The 20,494-nt window shown below is 33.8% G+C and overlaps 3 protein-coding genes across 3 annotated transcripts in view; 1 reads left to right on the top strand and 2 right to left on the bottom strand.

The window, feature by feature from the left end:
• Positions 1 to 2,389: 2,389 nt before the first annotated feature.
• LOC108554148 (uncharacterized) lies at positions 2,390 to 5,312 on the top strand. The gene is made up of 4 exons (XM_017909323.1): positions 2,390 to 2,733; positions 3,209 to 3,712; positions 4,654 to 4,927; positions 5,081 to 5,312. The coding sequence occupies exons 1-4, from the start codon at positions 2,667 to 2,669 to the stop codon at positions 5,310 to 5,312; spliced, it is 1,077 nt and encodes a 358-aa protein (XP_017764812.1). The 5' UTR covers positions 2,390 to 2,666.
• A 1,451-nt stretch (positions 5,313 to 6,763) lies between these two features.
• On the bottom strand, positions 6,764 to 9,014 carry fz (frizzled class receptor). Its single transcript, XM_017909340.1, has 3 exons — positions 8,079 to 9,014; positions 7,384 to 7,763; positions 6,764 to 7,302 (listed from the first exon to the last, which is right to left on the bottom strand). Exons 1-3 carry the CDS (start codon positions 8,876 to 8,878, stop codon positions 6,764 to 6,766), a joined length of 1,719 nt encoding a protein of 572 aa, XP_017764829.1. The 5' UTR covers positions 8,879 to 9,014.
• Positions 9,015 to 14,609: 5,595 nt separating this feature from the next.
• Positions 14,610 to 20,494, bottom strand: part of LOC108554147 (uncharacterized) — a 6,257-nt gene continuing 372 nt past the window's right edge. Inside the window, exons 2-4 of the mRNA XM_017909322.1 lie at positions 19,500 to 19,813; positions 16,156 to 16,431; positions 14,610 to 15,062 (exon numbers count right to left, since the gene is read on the bottom strand). Of these exons, the coding sequence (XP_017764811.1) occupies positions 14,910 to 15,062; positions 16,156 to 16,431; positions 19,500 to 19,813 (743 nt within the window). The 3' untranslated portion in view covers positions 14,610 to 14,909. The remainder of the gene's footprint in view (positions 15,063 to 16,155; positions 16,432 to 19,499; positions 19,814 to 20,494) is intronic.

Here is a 20,494-nt window from a genome sequence, read left to right as displayed (position 1 = left end):
ACTCTTTCCTCTGTTTCGAAATCGTTTTATATATATAGATATATATAGAGAGAGAGAAAATTCGGTTTCCGCGACGTGTGTGTCTGCGTCGTGTCTTATCTATCTTGTAAAATATCTGTGAATATTATGATTTAGTTTCTTCCTATTATAGGCTACTGGTATACAAAAAAGTTTATGTTACTACTTACTTAAGAGAAAGAAATGTACAGATATCACCATTTTTGTTTTGTGTTTTACTGTAGTTATTGATAATTATATGGATATTAACGATAATAATAACTATGATTAAAAAACTTCAGCACGGCTCGACGCGTCATTTTTGAAACCCGTTGAAAGTGTGTGATGTTTACTTTATACGCGAGATTCTTAATGGGGATGACTTATTGCTTATACGATTCGTTGATTACACTGAGAAGAAGAAAAGGAAAGACACTAAAGCGTTTACCATTATAAATCTGTCATTTAGAAGTTTAGAAGCTGGACTTCATCGTCGTTCAAGAGGCAAAAATAATATAACACATGAACATAATACAATCCGTAATTTATTTGCATCTTATGTGACACGTTATTACTATGGTTTCTGCATTGCTTTTTGTATAGCTTTCACACTAACACTTGTTCAATAACTTTTAAATCTTTGTTAACAAACTCAAATATAATTTATCTTTTTTCTTATTAAATATTCAACATATAAAATGCATACCTCTGAGGGCTAATAAAGAAAAAGATATTCATTTCTCAATATGCGAACAATACGGAACAAATTTTGTTACTAAAAGTATGTGTGATATACAAGTTACGAAAATAAGATTTTTCATAGTATTTCACGCCCTCTTTGTAACGTCCACAGTATTAAGATGCATTTCTATCTTACACTGGCGCTTTGTAATTGGTTATAAAAATTTCTCATATTATTCATAAATAAAATATAAATTTTAAATCAACAAAATATTTGACTTGAAACGTGTGTCAAATATCCCGTGAATTTATTCTTAATAATACATTTTTAAGATTTTTTTAAGTGATGTCACAGTTTTATCGATGGTAGGTAACGTACATATCTTATAAGTACAGTCGAGGTCTGTGCTTCTAGATATAAACTGTATTGTAAGTAAAAAACAAAATATGTTTGATATTAATATAAAAATCATAAAATAAGTATAACATATTCAAAAATTACGTCAGAATCATTTCCATCATCACATAATATTTTGTATTGTTGCCATATATTGTTGAGAATTTGTTTGCATGCATTTAATTATAGACGAAGCAAAGTACATTTAAACTATGGATCAATTTATTCCAGTAGATATATATTCGATTTTTCTTTTTTAATCAAAAATATTTTTCTGGAATGCAAATAATATACGGCAATTTTAAATAATTTGTAGAATACATTAAATACATTTTTTAGTTGATGATTTAGATTTTATTGTTTTTTAAAAAATTCCTTCAAAATTGTATATTTCGATAATAATAATAATAATAATAATAATAAATGTAGATTTATTTCTAACTTTCAAGAAATGTTCAATTTATATTGGTACATTATTTAAAAATTATATGCAATAAATAACTATTAGCATATGTAATTTGATAAAATACACTATTATAAAATAGAAGACTTATAATTCCAATTATAGTGATCTAAATCTGATTCTCTAATTTTTCACAATATGAATATTTTATATTAAGTATGACATTATGAAGTTATTATTTTAAAATTGTTATACTATTTTCTGTATTTACTGAAAGATGTTATTTAGTTAAATACTTTGAAATTTATAGAATGATACATAAAATTAATTTAATGTAAAAAGTTAATGTAAAAAGTGAAGAGAAAAAAATTGTACAAGTTATAATAACAGAAAATTTATATTTATAAATATCTGAATCACGTTATTTGAAACTAATTATTAAAAAAACAAAATTTACTTATGCATTAGCTCATACACTTAAATATTTAATACATTTTATAAAAATGATTTTGAGAATCCAATTTTTATATGAGTGTGTATTAAAGTTAATTTTGTTTTAATAAATATAAAACATATATAATTTAATATCTTTATATTACACTTCTTTGATTTGAAACTAATATTTTAGCTCCACGCAGAAAATTTTTATTCATGAATATATTATGTAAAAACATTAATAATATAAATATAAATATGAAATAATAGCAAAATTATGGATCGTATGTAAGTATTACAGCATAGAATGTAATGATATTGTGCTGCAAATTAAAAGTGTATTTTAACATACGTATATACATATAAATTATAGAGGGCGTAAGGCGTACATGTATCAAAATGGCTATCATTCTATATACGTAGAATAATCTACGACATAGTCTTCAGTGTTTTATGTATATATAAAGTGTGAACCGGTTGTATAACGTTTTTGCATTATTCGAGTCATAAGAAACGAGTGTATATTCAAGAACTACATAGATGTGATGATATAGTGTAGAGATATAAATACTGAATTGTTCTTAGGTTAAGCAGTTACGTCAAGAGTGCATTGTAAGATTGTTTTATATATTTTAACACGTCTATTTTCTATATTTCTTTCTACATGTATATAAAGCAGCTTAAATAAGCAGTGTTACGTGTATGTCAACAGCGTGATATATCAACATCTTATAAGCATTTAAAGGTTTTAGGATGGCGTTATCTCGTATCAGTAACTCTTCCTATTTATTGACAACTTTGTCACAAACTTTGCGTACAGGTATGAAATTTATAACTTTCACTTTTACATACAAGCTTACATGTGTTATTACTATTTCTTAAAATTGATTTAAATTGATTAATTAAACTAAATTAATTTTCATATATTTCATATATATATTTATGATCATTTATGATTTAGTATATATATATATATATATATGATCATTTCATACATTTTATAATAAAAAAAAAAAAAAGTAGTAAATATCTTCAAAATTACTGTTTCATTGAATCAGTTATGTAACGCAATTAACATCGAATAGAACTTTTGTGCATGGGAACAATTTGGAATTCACGTAAAACGTGTTCATATATACTCTTCCTAGTATATATGAAAAATGAGAATATTTTAAATATAATATTTGCAAAAATCTATCACGTTTCGTGATTCGTGTCAAAATCCATTAGATTTTTTAAAACTGTCATTATTTATTTGAATTCTTTCATATACTTTTGAATTAAAATTTTTTCAGTGAATATGCCGTTAGACATGCAGTGTGTACGATATGCAGTTGTACATCAAAATCGCATGAAAAATCTTCATGTTAGCAGTCTCCGTCGATATCCCGACGCTCCTACCTTACCTCTTCCGACAAATGTGTCTGAAATATTTGCGAACGAGACTGGACGATTTACTCCTGAAAGAGCACGAGATATCGCTGCTCCAGTACTATTATATGGCAAGAATGATTGCAGATCATATTTTTCCAAACAATTAACAAAACCAGCGACATGTTCGAGTAGCTTGGAAAACTGCAGCGACACTCACATAGATTCGTACGACTGTTTTGGGGCGGTCAGTTTGAATAGCACAATGCAGAGCAATGTACCGAAACCATTTTGTTCCAATGGAAAATCTACGCATTTAAACATGCCGGGCGGTCAGTGGGCCAGAGATGGAAAATACATTGCCGAGGACATGCAGAAATCGCATTATAGGAGCATTCGTTTACCTCAATTGAAACTGGATAAAAGTGGTTAGTAAAAGTTCGTCGAAATAGAAACGTTTCAACGATCTTCTGCACCTTTTTCTTATCAGAGTATCGAAGTAAGAAAGAATTGCGCATGTATGTAAAAATTTTACAAAGAGAAAATATTTTGGATTTTTTGAAAGTCGTATAACATAATTATATTAATGCTTAAATTTTTAATTTGTTAGTATTAATTTTCTAATTAACCTTTTAACCCTTTACTAAGATAACGGAAAGATAGATATTATTCAAACTTTAATTATTTAATTAAATATTCCGTTGAAAATTTTGTTAAGGAAAGCTATTGTAATATTGTATTAAAGTTTACTAGAAAAGATTCATTAATATTATTTTTATTACATTTATTTTATACCACCTTCAATTCCCTTTAGAATTACTATATTTTAATATTAAAAAAAAGTTGAAGTTTTATCAATTCTATTTCTTGCCAGTCAAGATTATGACTCATTGTTTATCAGTTTTAAGTGATGATGACATTCTTTTTTCCGTTTAGGTGCATTCATTGTATCTATTTTAGTGAACTGAGTTGATGTCGAAGAATTGTAGGAATTAAAATTTGTTACGAAATCGTCATTATCGACTTTTCGAATAAAAGCGTTTCAATGTGTTACATTGTTGTACAAAGAGTTAGTTTTCTCATTGAAATTTATTTGCAAATATTATAAAAAGAATATAAAACATGTTGATGGCAGACGGATTATTTATTTGCAAATCACTAATATCGTGATAATTGATATAATATAGTCATAAATCATAGGCTGTTATAATGGCTTTTTGAAGCAAAAGGGTTAACAAGGGAAACAAAATTAGCCCTTTTTCAATAAATTGTGATTAGAAATTGTAAATTTATTAGAACATGCTGCAAATTTGTTTTCTATTTTAATATTGTAAGAAAAACAATGTGGAAATTGTAATATGTCATTCAGGACTAACAAGTTATATCACGACGAACACAATCTTCCAAACAATGTACAAACCAAAATATATCTACATTATGGAATATTCGACGAAACCATCGCAGCCGGTAAATAATGTTTTAAATACTAACAATAATAAGGATCAAGGCAACGTTACTCGACTAAATTTATCCACAAAATCAAGACTTAGAAATACAATAAAGGATTTTGGATATACCTGTTTAGCATTTCATATAGGAATTTCTCTGTTATCCTTTGGTGCTTGTTATACAGCTGTGGATAGGTTCGTTTTTGCAATTATATTCAACTTTTCTTATATACAATTCCTTTTATCTTGATCTTTTAATATCAAAATTTGTTGGAAAATTAAATGTAATGTACTAAATTAATTGCACTAAAATAATTTCATACATTTATGATAAAAAATTGATTTCAGAGGGATGGATTTTGCACCAATTATCCAGTATCTATTCGATACAAGTGAAGAGAAAACGAAAAATCTTATTACTGGTTCAACTTTTGTAGTTGCGTACAGTATTCACAAATTAATGGCACCTATACGAATATCAATTACATTAGGGGTAACGCCATTTCTTGTATCATATTTACGAAAAGTTGGAATTATTAAAACTTTACAGAGAACACGGATACTTAAAAATAGCAGTTAGTACAAGTTATTTGTTTCCTACTGTAAGACTTTCGTATATGTATACTTTGTAACAATATGTGTATAAACCAATTTGTTGAAATAAATTCACATGCGAATACAAACAATTTGTTTTTATGTATATATTCAGGTTTATTATATAAAGAATATAATAGTTGTAATTACTTTACACAACGTCACGTATATTTCATATATGATACTTTGCGCATCTACAATAACGTAAGTACGGCTGTTGTAATTACAATATTTTTACTAATAAGATTTTTTTCATCAATCGCCGTAAATATATGACATACACAAAAGCTCGGCAGTTTCAATGGACGAATTCATCAGTTATATTGGAACAATGATCGCGCTCGATACGCAAATTCTTACTGAGTATTTTCGATTCGACTCGCAGTTATCGAGTCTTTCGAGATTTGATTACGCATAGGAAACATACGAAAATGCCAATTATTTGGCAAACATGTATATGTACATAACTTTTAAAAAATATATTATAGTACATAGTAAAATTAACGTATATAAGTATATATACAATTCAATTAACCTAGAGTAGTACACGACTTACAATTTAATTTTATATCTTTCAAAGATATGTTTGCCTCGACTGTATTCTACAAAGGCAAGGTGTTTCTAAATGCATCAAAGAAGAAAAAAACATCAAGAAGATTCTTAATACAATTCTTAAATGTTGAGAATAAAAAGGTCTTAAATTTTCTTATAATCTTAATTGAATATAGTAAAATATTTCTAAAGCTGCTTTGTAAAAGTATAAAAATTGTTCGCGAGATTAGTAAGCGTAATTGTTCTTGATTTATCCATCAAACTTAAAATGGAAGCTTTAAAACTACAATGAGACACAATAATATCCACTGCTTTTGTGCATAGTAGAAAAGTATACTTATAAACGTTGAACACATTTTTTGCAGAGAGTTTGAGCGTTTATAACTTAAACGATTAGCCGTTATGTTGTGATCTTGTATTAATACGAAAAGGAAGAATTCAATATTAAAGTATGATGCAAACATTTTCTAATAATACTTGCAAACTAATCAATGATTAGTTTTAACATTTTATACAATTCTTATGCAACTCTCATAAAAATAAAGTGGAAAAATTCACAAATATTTTAAACAAACATATAATCTCGATAAAAAAATATTTTGGCACAGTACACTTGCATAATCTGTCTTACTTTTTATATGCACTGATAAGATACAAAAATAATATAAAAATGCATATCTTACTATTCAGATATCTTTCTAATAAAACAAATTTAATAACATTACATTATACAAATAAAGAAATTTTATAAAATACAGTACAATATATATTCTTACGCTTCAATCTGATTAAGGTATTATTTGAGCGTTATATTCAATAGTCAGATGCAATAGTTTTTTAAAGGCAAAATTTTTCCACTTTCGTTACATAAAATTAGTTAAGTCTTTAAACATACGCTTCGGCACGACGCCCTTGTATGTGATTGAAAAACTGTCGCCAACTCGTCAGTGTTTTACTTGACCATACCCAAAAACTAGATGTTATACCGACAATCATAGCCATTAAATATTTTATCATGAAAACTTCAAATTCTGGTCGTCTCCCAACATCTCGAGTACGCTCTCCAACGGGACACGGCATTGAATATAAAGATTGTGGTCCAGGTCTTGAACACATCTCCATATTCCAAGTTAACATCCATTGATCAAAGTATGCTTGCTCATAAAATAAGCAAGCAATGACAATCAATGCAGGAACTATGTATAATACAGAAAATATACCAATACGTATCATTAACTTTTCTAGTTTGTCAGTCTTTGTACCATCGTGTTTCATAACAGTACGTATACGAAAAAGCGAAACAAAGCCAGCTAATAAGAAAGCAGTTCCAAGAATTAAATAAACGCATAATGGTGCCAAGACAAATCCACGTAGAGCTTCAACATTCCAAAGACCCACATAACAAACACCAGATAATATATCCCCTATAAAAATAAAGTAATGTATTAATCACAAGTATATAAATTATATCACATAATTTTACTCATACATTTCTGATAGCTTACCTTCCACCTTTCCCATTGCAAGAATAGTAACTGTTTTTATTGCTGGAGCAGCCCAAGCAGCTAAATGAAAATACTGTGAATTAGCTTCTATTGCTTCATGGCCCCATTTTAACCCAGCAGCTAGGAACCATGTCAATGTTAAAATGACCCACCATATGCTGGATGCCATCCCAAAAAAGTAAAGTACCATGAAAAGTACCGTGCATAATTCATGCTTGGTACCTTGCGTTATTGTTGATGTCATTTGAATTCGCATATCTAAAGGAGGTGGGAAAGGTTCTCTGCATGCAATAGAATTGCCAGCTGCCCAACCAATCACATATGCCAATGCTACCATAAGGTAACATACTGACAAAAAAATGATTGGCCTTTCAGGATACCTAAATATAAAATAATGTCTACAATATAGTACAAATTACCACATATTTAAATAACTAATAGTAAAAAGAATTTTATACCAGTATGTTACACTTTTCGTATATCATATGAAAATTTACTGGAATGTGTGTCTTATAAAGACAAATATCATAATTTACATTTTGTATTATACTTAACTCGAAACTAATTATATTCCTTATCCTTATTCATACTTATGAATATAATATAATAACGCATAATTCCCACTGATCTTCCTACATTATGCTAATGTGCCTAGATTATACATTAATATGAATACAATCAACACATTTTTTTACCTGAATCTATCTGTGTCAATGAGAAACGTCAGGAACGTGAAAAAACAAGAGGCTGCGCAAACGGACGCCCAAGTACCAACCCAGATTCTTGAAAATCGTCGTTCCCTTTCAGTGAAAAACATTCCATCACAAGGTGCGCCGCAATTAGACTCAACTTTATCGCCGACCTTCAGCGAGTAACCGAGTTCATGCGGGACCTTGAATTGCATCGGACAAACGAAACCAAAGTCTCTGGCACCCAACATAAATCCGCTACCGTACGGTTTCGGTCCCCCGGTCCAGGATGGTTGAAATTCAGCTCCGGGCATATGCGGTGGCGAATACACCGGTGGCGACGGTTCTGGTGGTGTAGTCTCATTGTGACCGACACAAAGTTCGGGTCCACCGTTTTCAGGTAACTTGGAACAATCGAGATTGTCTGGCCAGGCGAAACCGAAACTATTCATTAAACGTTCGCACCCTGCACGAGCACTCTCGCACAACGATCTGCACGGGGGTATAGCTCTATCGATGATGGTGCACACTGGCGCGTACACTGTGCATAAGAAGAAACGAAGATCGGGACTGCATTTCATTTTAACCAAGGGCGCGAACTGATGCACCTCTTGGCCAGCGTCTTCTTGCTTTTGGTGGTTCATTAAATTTGGCATTATCGTTTCGTTGTATGGGATGTTCATGCATAGATTAATGGTGATCGGTTCGCATCTTCCGTGATGCGCCAACGGATCTTTCGCGTGAAGAGCATTGACACCGAGCACGGCCACCGAAAGAACATAGATCGTCGCGTAACACGGAATCATTGTTGCGTATCGTTGCTCGACCGCCACTTCCGAGATCAATTGTCACGCGAAGTAGCTTCCGAAAATACGCGAACGCACCACGCCTTCAAACATCACCAACGAATCGTGCGGGACATAATAATACTGAACGGATGGAGCAGGGAAACGAGCGTACCTAGCGACGATGATGGACGCGACCACGGTACTGTAAACAGAACATGGCGCATACGTTCCGATAGTAAGGAAACTCTTACGAGACCGATGTACGCCGCTGCTGCCATCTATGAACATATGTCGAAACTTTGCACATTCTTCAAACTAGCGGGAAACAGTAAAAGTCTATATCACATGAAGTTTATATTTATAATATAAATAAATAAATAAATAAATAAATAAATTATACTTCAATTTATGTTACTACTATTTCCTACTACATTCTATACTATACTCGGCTCTAAACTACTTTGATTAAAAAATACAGACATTTTCGGGTTTTCAATGACAAGACACGAGGTCAATCGATTCATTTTGATTTTATTTCTTTCCCGACATATAATGCACAATACGTTCGATTTCGTTAGTTGTAATGTTTATTCATCGCAGATGATTAGCGTTGTCGTAAGTACTATGGTTTTCTTTGTTATATCTTTTGTTTTAATTATATAGTACATACGTGCTCGTGGAATTCGTGCACTTTTAGACGGGGTCGCACCTTCGGGCGGTCATTACCACTGCATGTTATAATGGTAATCTTTGAGTTATGCGAGTTGCCCGAAATACGATTCACAAACGGCCTCGTTATCGTAAACAAATAAATAATTTATCTCCTCGGAATACTCTCAACTTGAATCGTCACATTAGACATAGGAGGTCAGCCTTACGATCTTACGATTAGTAACACTTAAGATTCAATACGGAAGATTGAAATATGTCGAGGGAGCCACTCTTTCGCCTTCCTGTAATTTCAACGGTATTAAAGATCATTCTGCCCGCCATAAAATGAAGGAAGTCTGTTATTAAAGAAAACACGATCCGACGGAACGATCGAATGAACTTCACATTTTTGCATGTTGCTCCTGTTGATCCTTTCGATTGAAATCAACATTCCTTTTTCTAGCTCGTATCGTATCAAGAAGAAAAAGGTCACTTTAGATATCATTTACACTTTGCTCGAAGGAGCGAACTACAAATCACCTATAGAAATATCTGTGTAGTATAATATATATATATATCTATATTAACGCTACAATTTATCGCGTATAAAACAACATAATAACGAGGAAGACGATTGATAATGGTAGGTTTGAAACTTTTATAGCGAGGGCAGACAAGGTAAGTAAAATCATTTAGTGCACGAAACAGGTTTACGCATCGTCATATACACACACATATGTATATATATATTAAACGCTATACCCTTTCAAATTTTATTATCGAAGATTAATTCTCAAATGGATCGTATACGTTCGTTGGACCTATCATTTTTCATTTTTTCTTTTCGAAAAGAACAACTGTACAAGCGGGAAGATCTGACGATCTTTGGGCGGCTTAATAGGTTATGATTGGCACAAAACATGAAGTGCTTCGCGAAGTGTACTGAGAGAGACATCTATGAGTCTCGCCTTCCCTTGAATGAATTATTCGCACTTCTTACTCTCTGTGGAACGTATCAAGATTGCGGGAGAAATGTTTCTTAAATCGTGGCACGACCTGCGCGCGTATTATCTTAATACGTTCCAAAAATGTGAAATCATTGTTATTACTGATGCAACACTTTAAGTCTTTCTTCTCGAATACCCGCAAATTTATATTAACTTTTACGCCTTTTATAGTATAACCTAACTGAATCATTAAACTCTTTATAATTAATTAAACATCTGTAACAAATAAACATCTGTGAAAACAGTGGTATTACGTAATTGTATTAAAATAAACATTTACCTTGAAACACATTCAGTAACATATTTGGAAGAATTCGAACGCATTACGCTCTCCACGTAAAAGGAAAACAAAGAGTGGCTCGTGCTTTTTACCTCGACAGAAGTCGACTAGCATCCTCTGCTCGTACACAATCACGTCGAAATGTGCACGCAAGTCTCGTTATGCACATATAGGATTAGAAGTGTGGTATACGTACAGAGGTTCGCTGGCAAATACGCACCTGTACATAATTACGTGCAAAATCCGTCGCGCAATGTCAGAAGAGAGTTGCTTCTACGGTTAACACTTTGGAGGTTAGGTTGTACGCGCGAAACACACGTGTCGTTGGAACAGTATTGGTGAGTATTTTCATCGAGTCTCTTATACGTTAGAAAATCAGAGAGAAAATACGGCGTCCCAAAACTGATCAATTCGATCGAAGTTTCGATTTTTGATTTTAGCACGATTAAATAAATTTGAATTCCTCCAAAGAGTCAAGCCTGTTCGCTCGTTCCGAAAAAACATAATTGATGCAATCGTGTTTGTAATAAAACGTCGTGTATAATTTACACACCTTTCTTGATTAGCACCGAACTTAACCACTAGTCAGTTTACGTACGCGTACATATCTGTATAACAGTGTTCACGCACGGTCTACTCTAAATTGTAACCATATGTTTAAAACTTCGAGTGAAATGCAATTCATTCTTCTGCCGTTGCGCCGTATGACACGCAACAAGTAAATAGAGATTAAAATACTTTCGAGACATTCGAAAAAATGGACAGACTTTCTTGGAATATTCAGCAAGATTAATATATATAATGCTCTTGCGTAAATTACCGCCAGCGCGCATTATATTATATTTATTCGTACCTCGCGTACGTGTAGATATATTTTCATCTATTTATCGATCTATCTACCGTCCTTCTAGCGACACTAGTCCGTGCCCAACTAACCTTTCCGAGTGTGTCAGGTGCGTGTATATCGTATCACGTAATTTTGTACGCGGGGAAAAACGAATTACATGCAGGAATAATGCATCCATAAAATATTTCTATTTACAATCGATAATTTTATGATTTTTTTAAATGGATACCAGATGTTAATTTATAACTAGATTTTACGATTAAATTTTAAGCCAATGTTAGGCTTAATACTTATGCTCGCATTGGCATAACCTCAAAGTTTAGGCAATACGTTTAAAATGGGTAATAAATCAAATCTTTATGTAAATATACTTGTTATACGCCTTAGATAAAATTTTAATTAGATAATTACTGTTGTCAATTGGGATAAAAAGGTAATATTTATAGACATAATATGGCCTGGCAACTATTGCCACCTAATATCTGTGTAATTTTAAAGGTTAGAGAAAGATTCATTCGACAAATAAGCAGTATGGCAATAAAAATGAAAAAATTTTTAAATGCCTTTAAATATATATTTCACGTATACGAGATAAATATATCAAAAATTCTTTAGACGAATATAAAGACGTCTGAAAGTAAGGTCATCAAAGGCCGTTTTAAATCCCTTTAGTGCAGCTGTAAGGAACTTGTTTCTGTCTTTGTACTCGCCTATATAGCTTTTACCATGATTTAAGAGGAAAAAAAAAGAAAAAAATTACTCTAACTAAAAAATTTTGGTATCTTGAAATTGTTGCTGTAAAGAAATTTTTATCGCTGCATACGATGCTTCCACTGTTATTTCAGTAATAAAATTTTATGGTGGCAGCAGTAACTAGGCCACTCTTTAAATTTCGCCTCTAACAGCTTAATTCTGAACTAATCCTCTTTGACTTCTCTCAGAGAACTTGATAAAAATTTGTAATAAATTTAATAAAAATTTATTGGGATTAAAATTTCGCTATTTCGAATATTTCTCGAGATTTAAAATTCGTAGAAATTATCTAAAAAATTATCTCAGACTTAGTCATCGTAAAAGGGTGAAGTACTTTCTAAAAACATGATTTATAGTTGCCTCTAGTAATTTACGTATCAAGTACCATAAACTTACGCCAGAGTAATGGCAAATTATACGTAATAAAATTTCGTGTTGAACACGCTATAAAACACGAATGGATGAAAATTTTTTTTTTTTTTTTTTTTTTTTTTTTTTTGTTTTTTTTTTCTCCCTCGAAATGTACATTAAGTTTTATCTCGAATGGTAGCTTCGTGAACGTCACTCACGTGACCTATACGTATCAATACCCGTATACCGATATAATTTCTATGAATTTCACGCGTGACGTTCACGCGCGCGGCCATTGTGTACGTACTGTTCCGCGAAAGGAGGTACTCAGCTACGCGGATCACGATATAACACGCACCACCTGCACACGTCGAATATAACAAAAAGAGTGTAACGAACGAAATCGAAGGAAATTAGTAGTACGGTTGCACTTTTGAGCAAACGATCGCTCTCATCGCGTATCGTAGTGAACATTTCGCATTTTTCTATACGCAACGAGATATCGTACGCCTGGGAAGATACATATTTGGCACTGGATTCCCTTTGACAGAGCTTCTCAGGCTCGAATCGCAATTCATCCCGCTTTAATTAATTATGATCACGTCGATCTTGGATTAGTAATACCGGTCATCAATTTTCCTTTCAGAAACAACAAATCGTTAGTAAATTAATTTTTGCAATTTAATTATAAAATTTGTTAATTAAAAATTTTGTATATACTTTTAATAGGGAATTAGTATAAGGAAGATTTAAAATTAAAAATGTTTTAAGAGAAAATATTATTTCTTAGTTTCTGAAGTGCCCAAATACTGTTCCAATTCTCTCATTTTATTTCTAAACTCTGCATCAAAAAATGAATCATAAGGCATCTTCACATCAATTCTAATGCTACTATCACTTTAATAAATTCAACTTCCTGTATGCGATAAAATCAAGAGAATTCTAATAAGAAGAAAATATTCCAACCGAGGTATATTATTAACAACCGACATGACTGAGCCAAGGTCAAACGAAGCGGCAACTATACTGTCGCACACCAGCGACGCAAAATACCGTTTTTCTCGCTACATACCGGCTATATACTTTCGCGTTTTCGTTCACGTATCGCTGTGATTAAGACCCGTGGAATCTATCGAGATCAAAGGAACGATATCGACCAACGATCGAGAAATTTTAACGAGAACCGCTCACACAGCCCCGTTCATTCCGCGGCAGGACCGTAGCCATTCGACGCGACTCCCAGGCTCCGCGTTCATAGTTTCGGTTCGCGCGTACAGAACTTTGGCAAATTACGTTTTTGTTATCGTGCATCATCGCGCGGTCGTTTAGGATTACGAAAAAAATATACCCGGCCGCGCATGTATTATGACTAGACAGCTTTGTAGTCCTCGCTACGGTGATCGAAGACAATCAACCGTCACGTCCTGCCGACGCTCGCGCCATCTCCACGCATTGACGCGTATCCGTCACACTGCACGTATGCAGCAAAATTGAAATCGACTATACCACGATCTTGCGAGGCAACAACCTCGTTAACAAGGAATACGGAATATCGATAAATTCAAGAGAATAACATCTTCGTCTTTAACATTTCTGAACGGAACACGATATTTAATTGAATGAAATCTAAATTATAAATCTGAAGAATTTCTCACTAGCTTTGAACATAAATTTTAACATCTAAAAATGAGCTTTATTTTTTATTATTATTGTATTGTTATTATTAATGTTATTCGAGATATTTTATTTGAATTACTTACGATATTTTTATCGAACCTAAAATTTATATCGATAAAGACGAGCAAGTTATTTTTATCGGTTGATTCGAAGGAATCAATAAATCATGTTCGATCGTGGTAATGCAGTTCGATTTACAGGATTCTTCTTTAACGATTGAGCATAGAACGCCGCCGTAAATACGTGTCCAAACTAATCCTAATTTGATCTTAGTAGTGTCCCTAAAACTCGAGTATCTTAGTCGCTTAATCAAGGTATAGGGCTGCTCGTAGCCGGCTAAAAGACACGAGGAGATTGAACGTCGACAGGGATTAGATCTGCGCGGACCCGATTGACGTTCTTCGAGTCGTTTAACGAGGAGGACATCGTACGACGATGATATGGCACAAGATTTCCCTTTATACGTTTCTTTAACCTTATTCCTTAGCTGTTCATCACAGTGGATCGCCTGGAGTAGCCTCGTCTCGTTACCGTTTCACCCTGAGCCTCGCACTCCCTTTTCACCCGATCGATTATGTCAGCCACCAGTTTCTCTTCTTTCTCCCGCTGCTGCTCCCAGTCAGGCCCTTTCCCGATCTGTCAGGGCACGTTTCACAATTTTCGCCCTTACTCTCTCGACCGTAAACGATCCGATTGATCGAACGAAGGATTCGCAAACGAAGCAGGCAGGCAGGCAAACTAGCAGGTCGGGAGCTGGGGTGACACCGAAAACCCGTCTCCCATCGTTCTTTCTCGCATGCTTGGTGCTTCGATGAACTACCGAGAGATTTAGCTGTACTAAGTGCGGGTGCATCACCGTTTTCTTTAGAATACAAGCACATTGCGTTTTGAGGTTAACTTGAACGTTGAGTTTTAAGGTTAAAGTAACGATGCAAGCGACTTTTGTCAAATCTAATCTAAATCGCCATCTCAATTAAATAATAATTAATTTTCTACTCTAACCTCAATCCGAAAACATTACGTATTCTCTATTAGTACAATAAAATTATAAAATTTCACTTTGCACTCTCCAACGAACACGTCGTAGAAAATGAACATTCTAGGTTAGTAGTTCTTAATTTTATCAAAGTTACGGAACATTTTTGGTTACGAGAAAAATTTACGAAACACTAGAAAAATTAATTACATTTCGTCTGCGTTTTAAACTGTGTACATGCTGATTCACACTGAAATTCGTCCAAGTGTAATTTCCTATCTAGTATATTGTTTTCAGGATTTCGCGGAACACTAGCGCTGCAAGGAACGGTTAACACATTCAACGCCATGATGGTCACCGATGACAATCACTTGACTTTATGCACTAAATATCGACACGTGATAAATGTTTCAAAGTAGGTATATATTACCCGTAATTATTTACATTTGCAAAATTAATATTATCTCGATAATACCAAGAAAATATAATAAATAAAATATATTGATACAAATTACATTTTTATCCAATTTTATACCATGACTCAATTTAATATTTTATAATTGTTTTTCATATGACACGATCTAGATAGCAGGAGTGGAAAGTTTGTTGTAACATGCCTGGCGTTGAATGTGTCGTGTAGACCCTCCCAAAGGAAGAGTTTTTCGCATGCGTGACGAAAATGCGAGCAAGCAGGGAAGATTATTGCTACTTGACGAAGCGATCACGCGGATGCACAGGGTGTTTGAAACTTACGTCAGAGGTTTTCCGGGCCTTCTTGTTGGCCGGTTCTTCTCTGTTCTCGTCGTTCTCGTTGTCGGAGTGGCGGGAACTCAGGTGACCAATGTAACCTTTACGGGACTTGAAGTAAGCGTTACAGCTGTGGCACTTGAACAGCGGCGCCGGCTGGGTGACCTGGGTGGAGACGTGGAGTTTGTACTTGTGCCTGTACCAACGGGTTCGAGACGGTAGTACCTCGCCGCACCACTTGCAGACTACGGAACCGTCGTTTTGAATGAGGTATTCCAGCAGCTTGTAAAACAACGTTTATTTGGTTTTTTCTCTCCCTCTCTCTCTCTTTCCTTTTAATCATCCTCTCTCGCCCCATGGTATTCGCTCTATTTGCTCTCTCTTCTTAACTATATAACCTTCATTATAGATATCCCTCTCGATCTGACGTCACTTGAAATATCGAAAGCTCTAATATCGATTTGCTATAACGATCTATCGCTACAGGATTGGATTGGATTGGAATTTAGCTGCACGTACGGTACCATGAATCTGTTGCTCGAAATAAACCGTTTTAACGATTTCATTGTCGGAGAAAAGGATATTTTCATCGTTTTTTCTCTGTTGCTTTAAGTAGACGCCGAGTTCGTTTCTGTGGCGCGGTGTTGCGGACGGACGACACACCGACAGAAAAGGTGTCACCCGAGATAAACGGCGTGGAAATAAAATCTACTTCCTCGCGCGCAATTACGCAGAGAAAGTCTGGTTCAACGAACCCCACGTGCAAGAGCAAATGGCGCACTAATGAAAAAGATACGAAGGGCAAACCAGATAAGAGGTGCCCACGATGAGGGATTGCTCTTTGCGGCTGAATGTTCCCGGGTGCTTTCCATTCGGCTGCCATTATGGTAGCGCGTAAGAAATTTTAATGGCTCAGTTTTCGTGTTTTTACGTTTGTGCATCTATGCTTTTAAAGTTCCATACGCAGATTTTATAGTATAGAAATTAATTTGTAGAAAATTTCGAGAATTTGAAATTTAACTTTTTACTTTTTTATAATTTGAAATTTTCGAAACTTGAGGAGATATTAAAATTAAGAAAAAAATATTCCGTTTATATGATATTTTCTAAAAGACTTTCCAAAACATACTGTAGTTGGTAAAAAGAAGAAAGTCTATCAGATATTTTGTATTTTATTTAACGATTGAAATTTTTGTTCATAAGATGAGAACAAATGAATATTTCGAGTTTCGAAAATTTTGAAATTTTACAAAATTTCGGATATTTAGAAGTTATATTTCAACACACTCCTAATTTCTAGCTTAACATGAAATATTTTAGCGCAACGTATGAAATATATCAGTAAGCATTCATAAGATAGAATAGAAGAAAATTATATCTTATTTTCAAAATATTCGTTTATCGTTGTACTTGATTATCGATTTTACATGCTAATTGAACAAGTATTACAAGCATTTTATTCTCGTAAATGAATACAACGCTTATGCCGATAATTAGAGTAAACTAGAGTTTTTATTGAGCAATGAAAATGTAATTGGATGTTTTATAACTTGTAAATTAATATCCGACATTTGCATGACATACATGAACTAGAAAATTCAGTTCACTAGTGCCAATTCATTATTTAATAGCGACTTTCATTGTAATTTTAATGTTTTGAGAAATAACACATATTCTAATTGATAATAATTAATTTAAATGAACATGTGGAAATAGTATAATCAACTAAGTATAGCTCTCATAAATTTTATGTAAATATTACTAGTTATTTAACTGTAAAACTGATAAATAGATCATCTAAAGAATTTGATCTAGATTAACTTATTTCATCTTTAGTTATTTTCTGTGAATTCTTATAATTGTATAAATTGAATTTAAAATTTTAGCCAAGTATTATCAGATTGGAATTATGTTAATTTCTTCATGTTAAGTATTATTTATGTGAATTAATTTAAGTTAACGATTACCTATAATATCTTACAAAAAAACATTGTACACTGTTTCATATTTATCAGTGTAATAAAATGTAACTGTTACATTAACTGAAACATCAAAGTACCATCTGCATTCTATTAAATTAATTTCCTAACATTAAGCAACTGGAATGTAGTTCCATAATTCATAGTATGAAATAAATTGCGATAATTTAATATACTAGAAGAAATGAAAATAATTTTAAATATACAGGAAGAAGTAATTTTCGTTATTTATGAAACATGAGTACACTTAATATATCTTTGAATACCATTTTTCTAAATTTCTATGTAGACCTTTGTTTATAAGAAAAATACAAAGTAACAAACTTTTAATTTGTAAATGATTGTTTATAAATATCCATTTGTAGGCCGTTTAAATTCTGTTCTTGTAGTACTTATTTCTATAACTATTATAGAAAAATACACAAATTTAGATACTATACTATCAAGTAAATACAGATTTAATTAATATTCCTATATAATTCATAATTAACTTTTTAAGTAAATATTGTTCATGTTCAATAACTAATAATTGTGAAACATTTTAAAGTAATCTATTTAATACTTTTTTCTCATATTCTCCAAAAAGTATTATTTTACCTAAGATCGAGTAGTCTTTTAAAATCTATTTCCCTCAAAAATTAAATATTTTTCTGCTCAGAATCATATCTTTATACTCAAGCAAAATTTATAAAAGAAATATTTCTAAATTAAATCCATTCTTGAACATCTTAAAAACAGTGATTCTTCACTAACATTTAACATTTTTAACCTATCCTAACAACCACTACAAACTCCAAGAGATCCCCTATCCTAATTTACCAATCATCTATCTCCAAACACCATACACAACCCCTATACCCTTCTTCAATACTCATAAGACTTCATCCAATCTCTCACTACCTAGCATCAAGTGACACTATATCACTTTCCAAAACCTAACTCCATGCAGACCTAAGTCCACCTGGACTTATATCCTGCTTCACTCGACTTTGCCTACTTTTTCTTAAACAATAGCCTAGAGTAGAACAGAATAGAGTAAATAAACTAAAATGGCGTTTGCAAGTAAGTTCTCGACTATGATCCAGTTAGGACAAAACAGTTACAATAGAACTTGGAGCACGAAGGTTCAATCCTATCTCTAAACCAACTGTCGCGGATCATCCTGTCCTAGAACAAGGGTCCCCGACTCGAATGGAAAGCACCCTATCAGATCCGCGGCGTGGCAAGCTTTCTCAGCGGCCTCCTGCAGCTCTGTCCGTTTCTGTTGGTGCGATTTCCGTGAGGACGCCTCCTCGTCCTCAGAACGAAGCCGGGTGGCACAGCTGGTGCACTGCTTGAGGAAGCAGTATCAAAAGCAGCAGACCAACCAACCTGTTTCCTGACCTCCGGCTCAGCCTCTCCGGACTCCGACTTGGGTAGCAACAGATCACCCCGATCCTCCTCCCGGTCGGTGAGGAAGTGCATTCCGCTGACCACTCGCTCCGACTTGATGTACGTGCTGGACGTGTTGCCTTCGCTGAACGTCTCCTCGCCGCTCCTCGTCGCCGTCGTCGAGGGCGCTGAAGGAGGCGGCGGCGACGACGAGGACGACGACGTGCAGATCTCGAACGTGATGTCGCTGGGCAGACTGGGCAGCTGGTCTGGACAGACATGGAAAGAGAATAGGCACAGGAGTGTTAGTATTGCTCAGTTTGAACATTAGTAGTCGTATATGGATGTTGCACCATGAGGGATGAAGTCCTATGGGGTCTAGGAGCGTGTCTCACACTTGGGCTTCCTGGGATAATCGGGATAGGTGCGATGGTTAATTGGGGTACGGGTAATTTGCGATTTATTGCATTACAGAAATTCTAGGGATATCTGGGGAATTGAAGATTCGTGGTTCTTTGACCGAGGTTGTCTTCTGGATGATGGCGCAGAGGTTCGACTAATCTGAACGTTACTTAAGCGCGGATTTAACTGGACGAGTGACCCCTTCGACCGATTTCACGTTCACTGAACTCTCGCATAGGCGTGGAGAGTGAGGGCGACCAGTTCTGATAGAGTTACACGTTTCTTTGCCCTGCTTTAATGAAGGTTGCGCTAGTCGATACAAGAAATAAACGGTCGGATAGACTATTGCAGTTGTATATCACAAAGAGTTACAAAGAAACTACAATTAGATAAAAACAAATAAAAATAATAGTTAATTAAACTGTTATCGTTCTTATCGCCACCAGGCACCAATAATAATAGGTACATACGTACGTACATCGGAACAAATGTACAGCCAACGACCGACGATAATTGTGCGAACGTGTAGCATGATTTTCTTTATTATTACTGTTATATGTATATAACTTTTTTTTTTTTGCTTGTTTGTTTAA

This window comes from Eufriesea mexicana, unplaced genomic scaffold, assembly GCF_001483705.2.
Source record: "Eufriesea mexicana isolate 0111107269 unplaced genomic scaffold, ASM148370v2 scaffold17514, whole genome shotgun sequence".
Taxonomy (NCBI): Eukaryota; Metazoa; Arthropoda; class Insecta; order Hymenoptera; family Apidae; genus Eufriesea; species Eufriesea mexicana.
The sequence above is the reverse complement of the archived record's forward strand: the minus strand, read 5'-3'. Positions and strand labels throughout refer to the sequence as shown.

Coding starts and splice junctions, on each gene's coding strand:
- fz (XM_017909340.1), bottom strand. CDS start 8,878: ATGATTCCGTGTTACGCGACGATCTATGTTCTTTCGGTGGCCGTGCTC. Junction 7,764..8,078: donor ATTGACACAGATAGATTCAG/GTAAAAAAATGT, acceptor TTTTATATTTAG/GTATCCTGAAAGGCCAATCA. Junction 7,303..7,383: donor TGCAATGGGAAAGGTGGAAG/GTAAGCTATCAG, acceptor TTATTTTTATAG/GGGATATATTATCTGGTGTT.
- LOC108554148 (XM_017909323.1), top strand. CDS start 2,667: ATGGCGTTATCTCGTATCAGTAACTCTTCCTATTTATTGACAACTTTG. Junction 3,713..4,653: donor ATTGAAACTGGATAAAAGTG/GTTAGTAAAAGT, acceptor TATGTCATTCAG/GACTAACAAGTTATATCACG. Junction 4,928..5,080: donor TGTTATACAGCTGTGGATAG/GTTCGTTTTTGC, acceptor AATTGATTTCAG/AGGGATGGATTTTGCACCAA.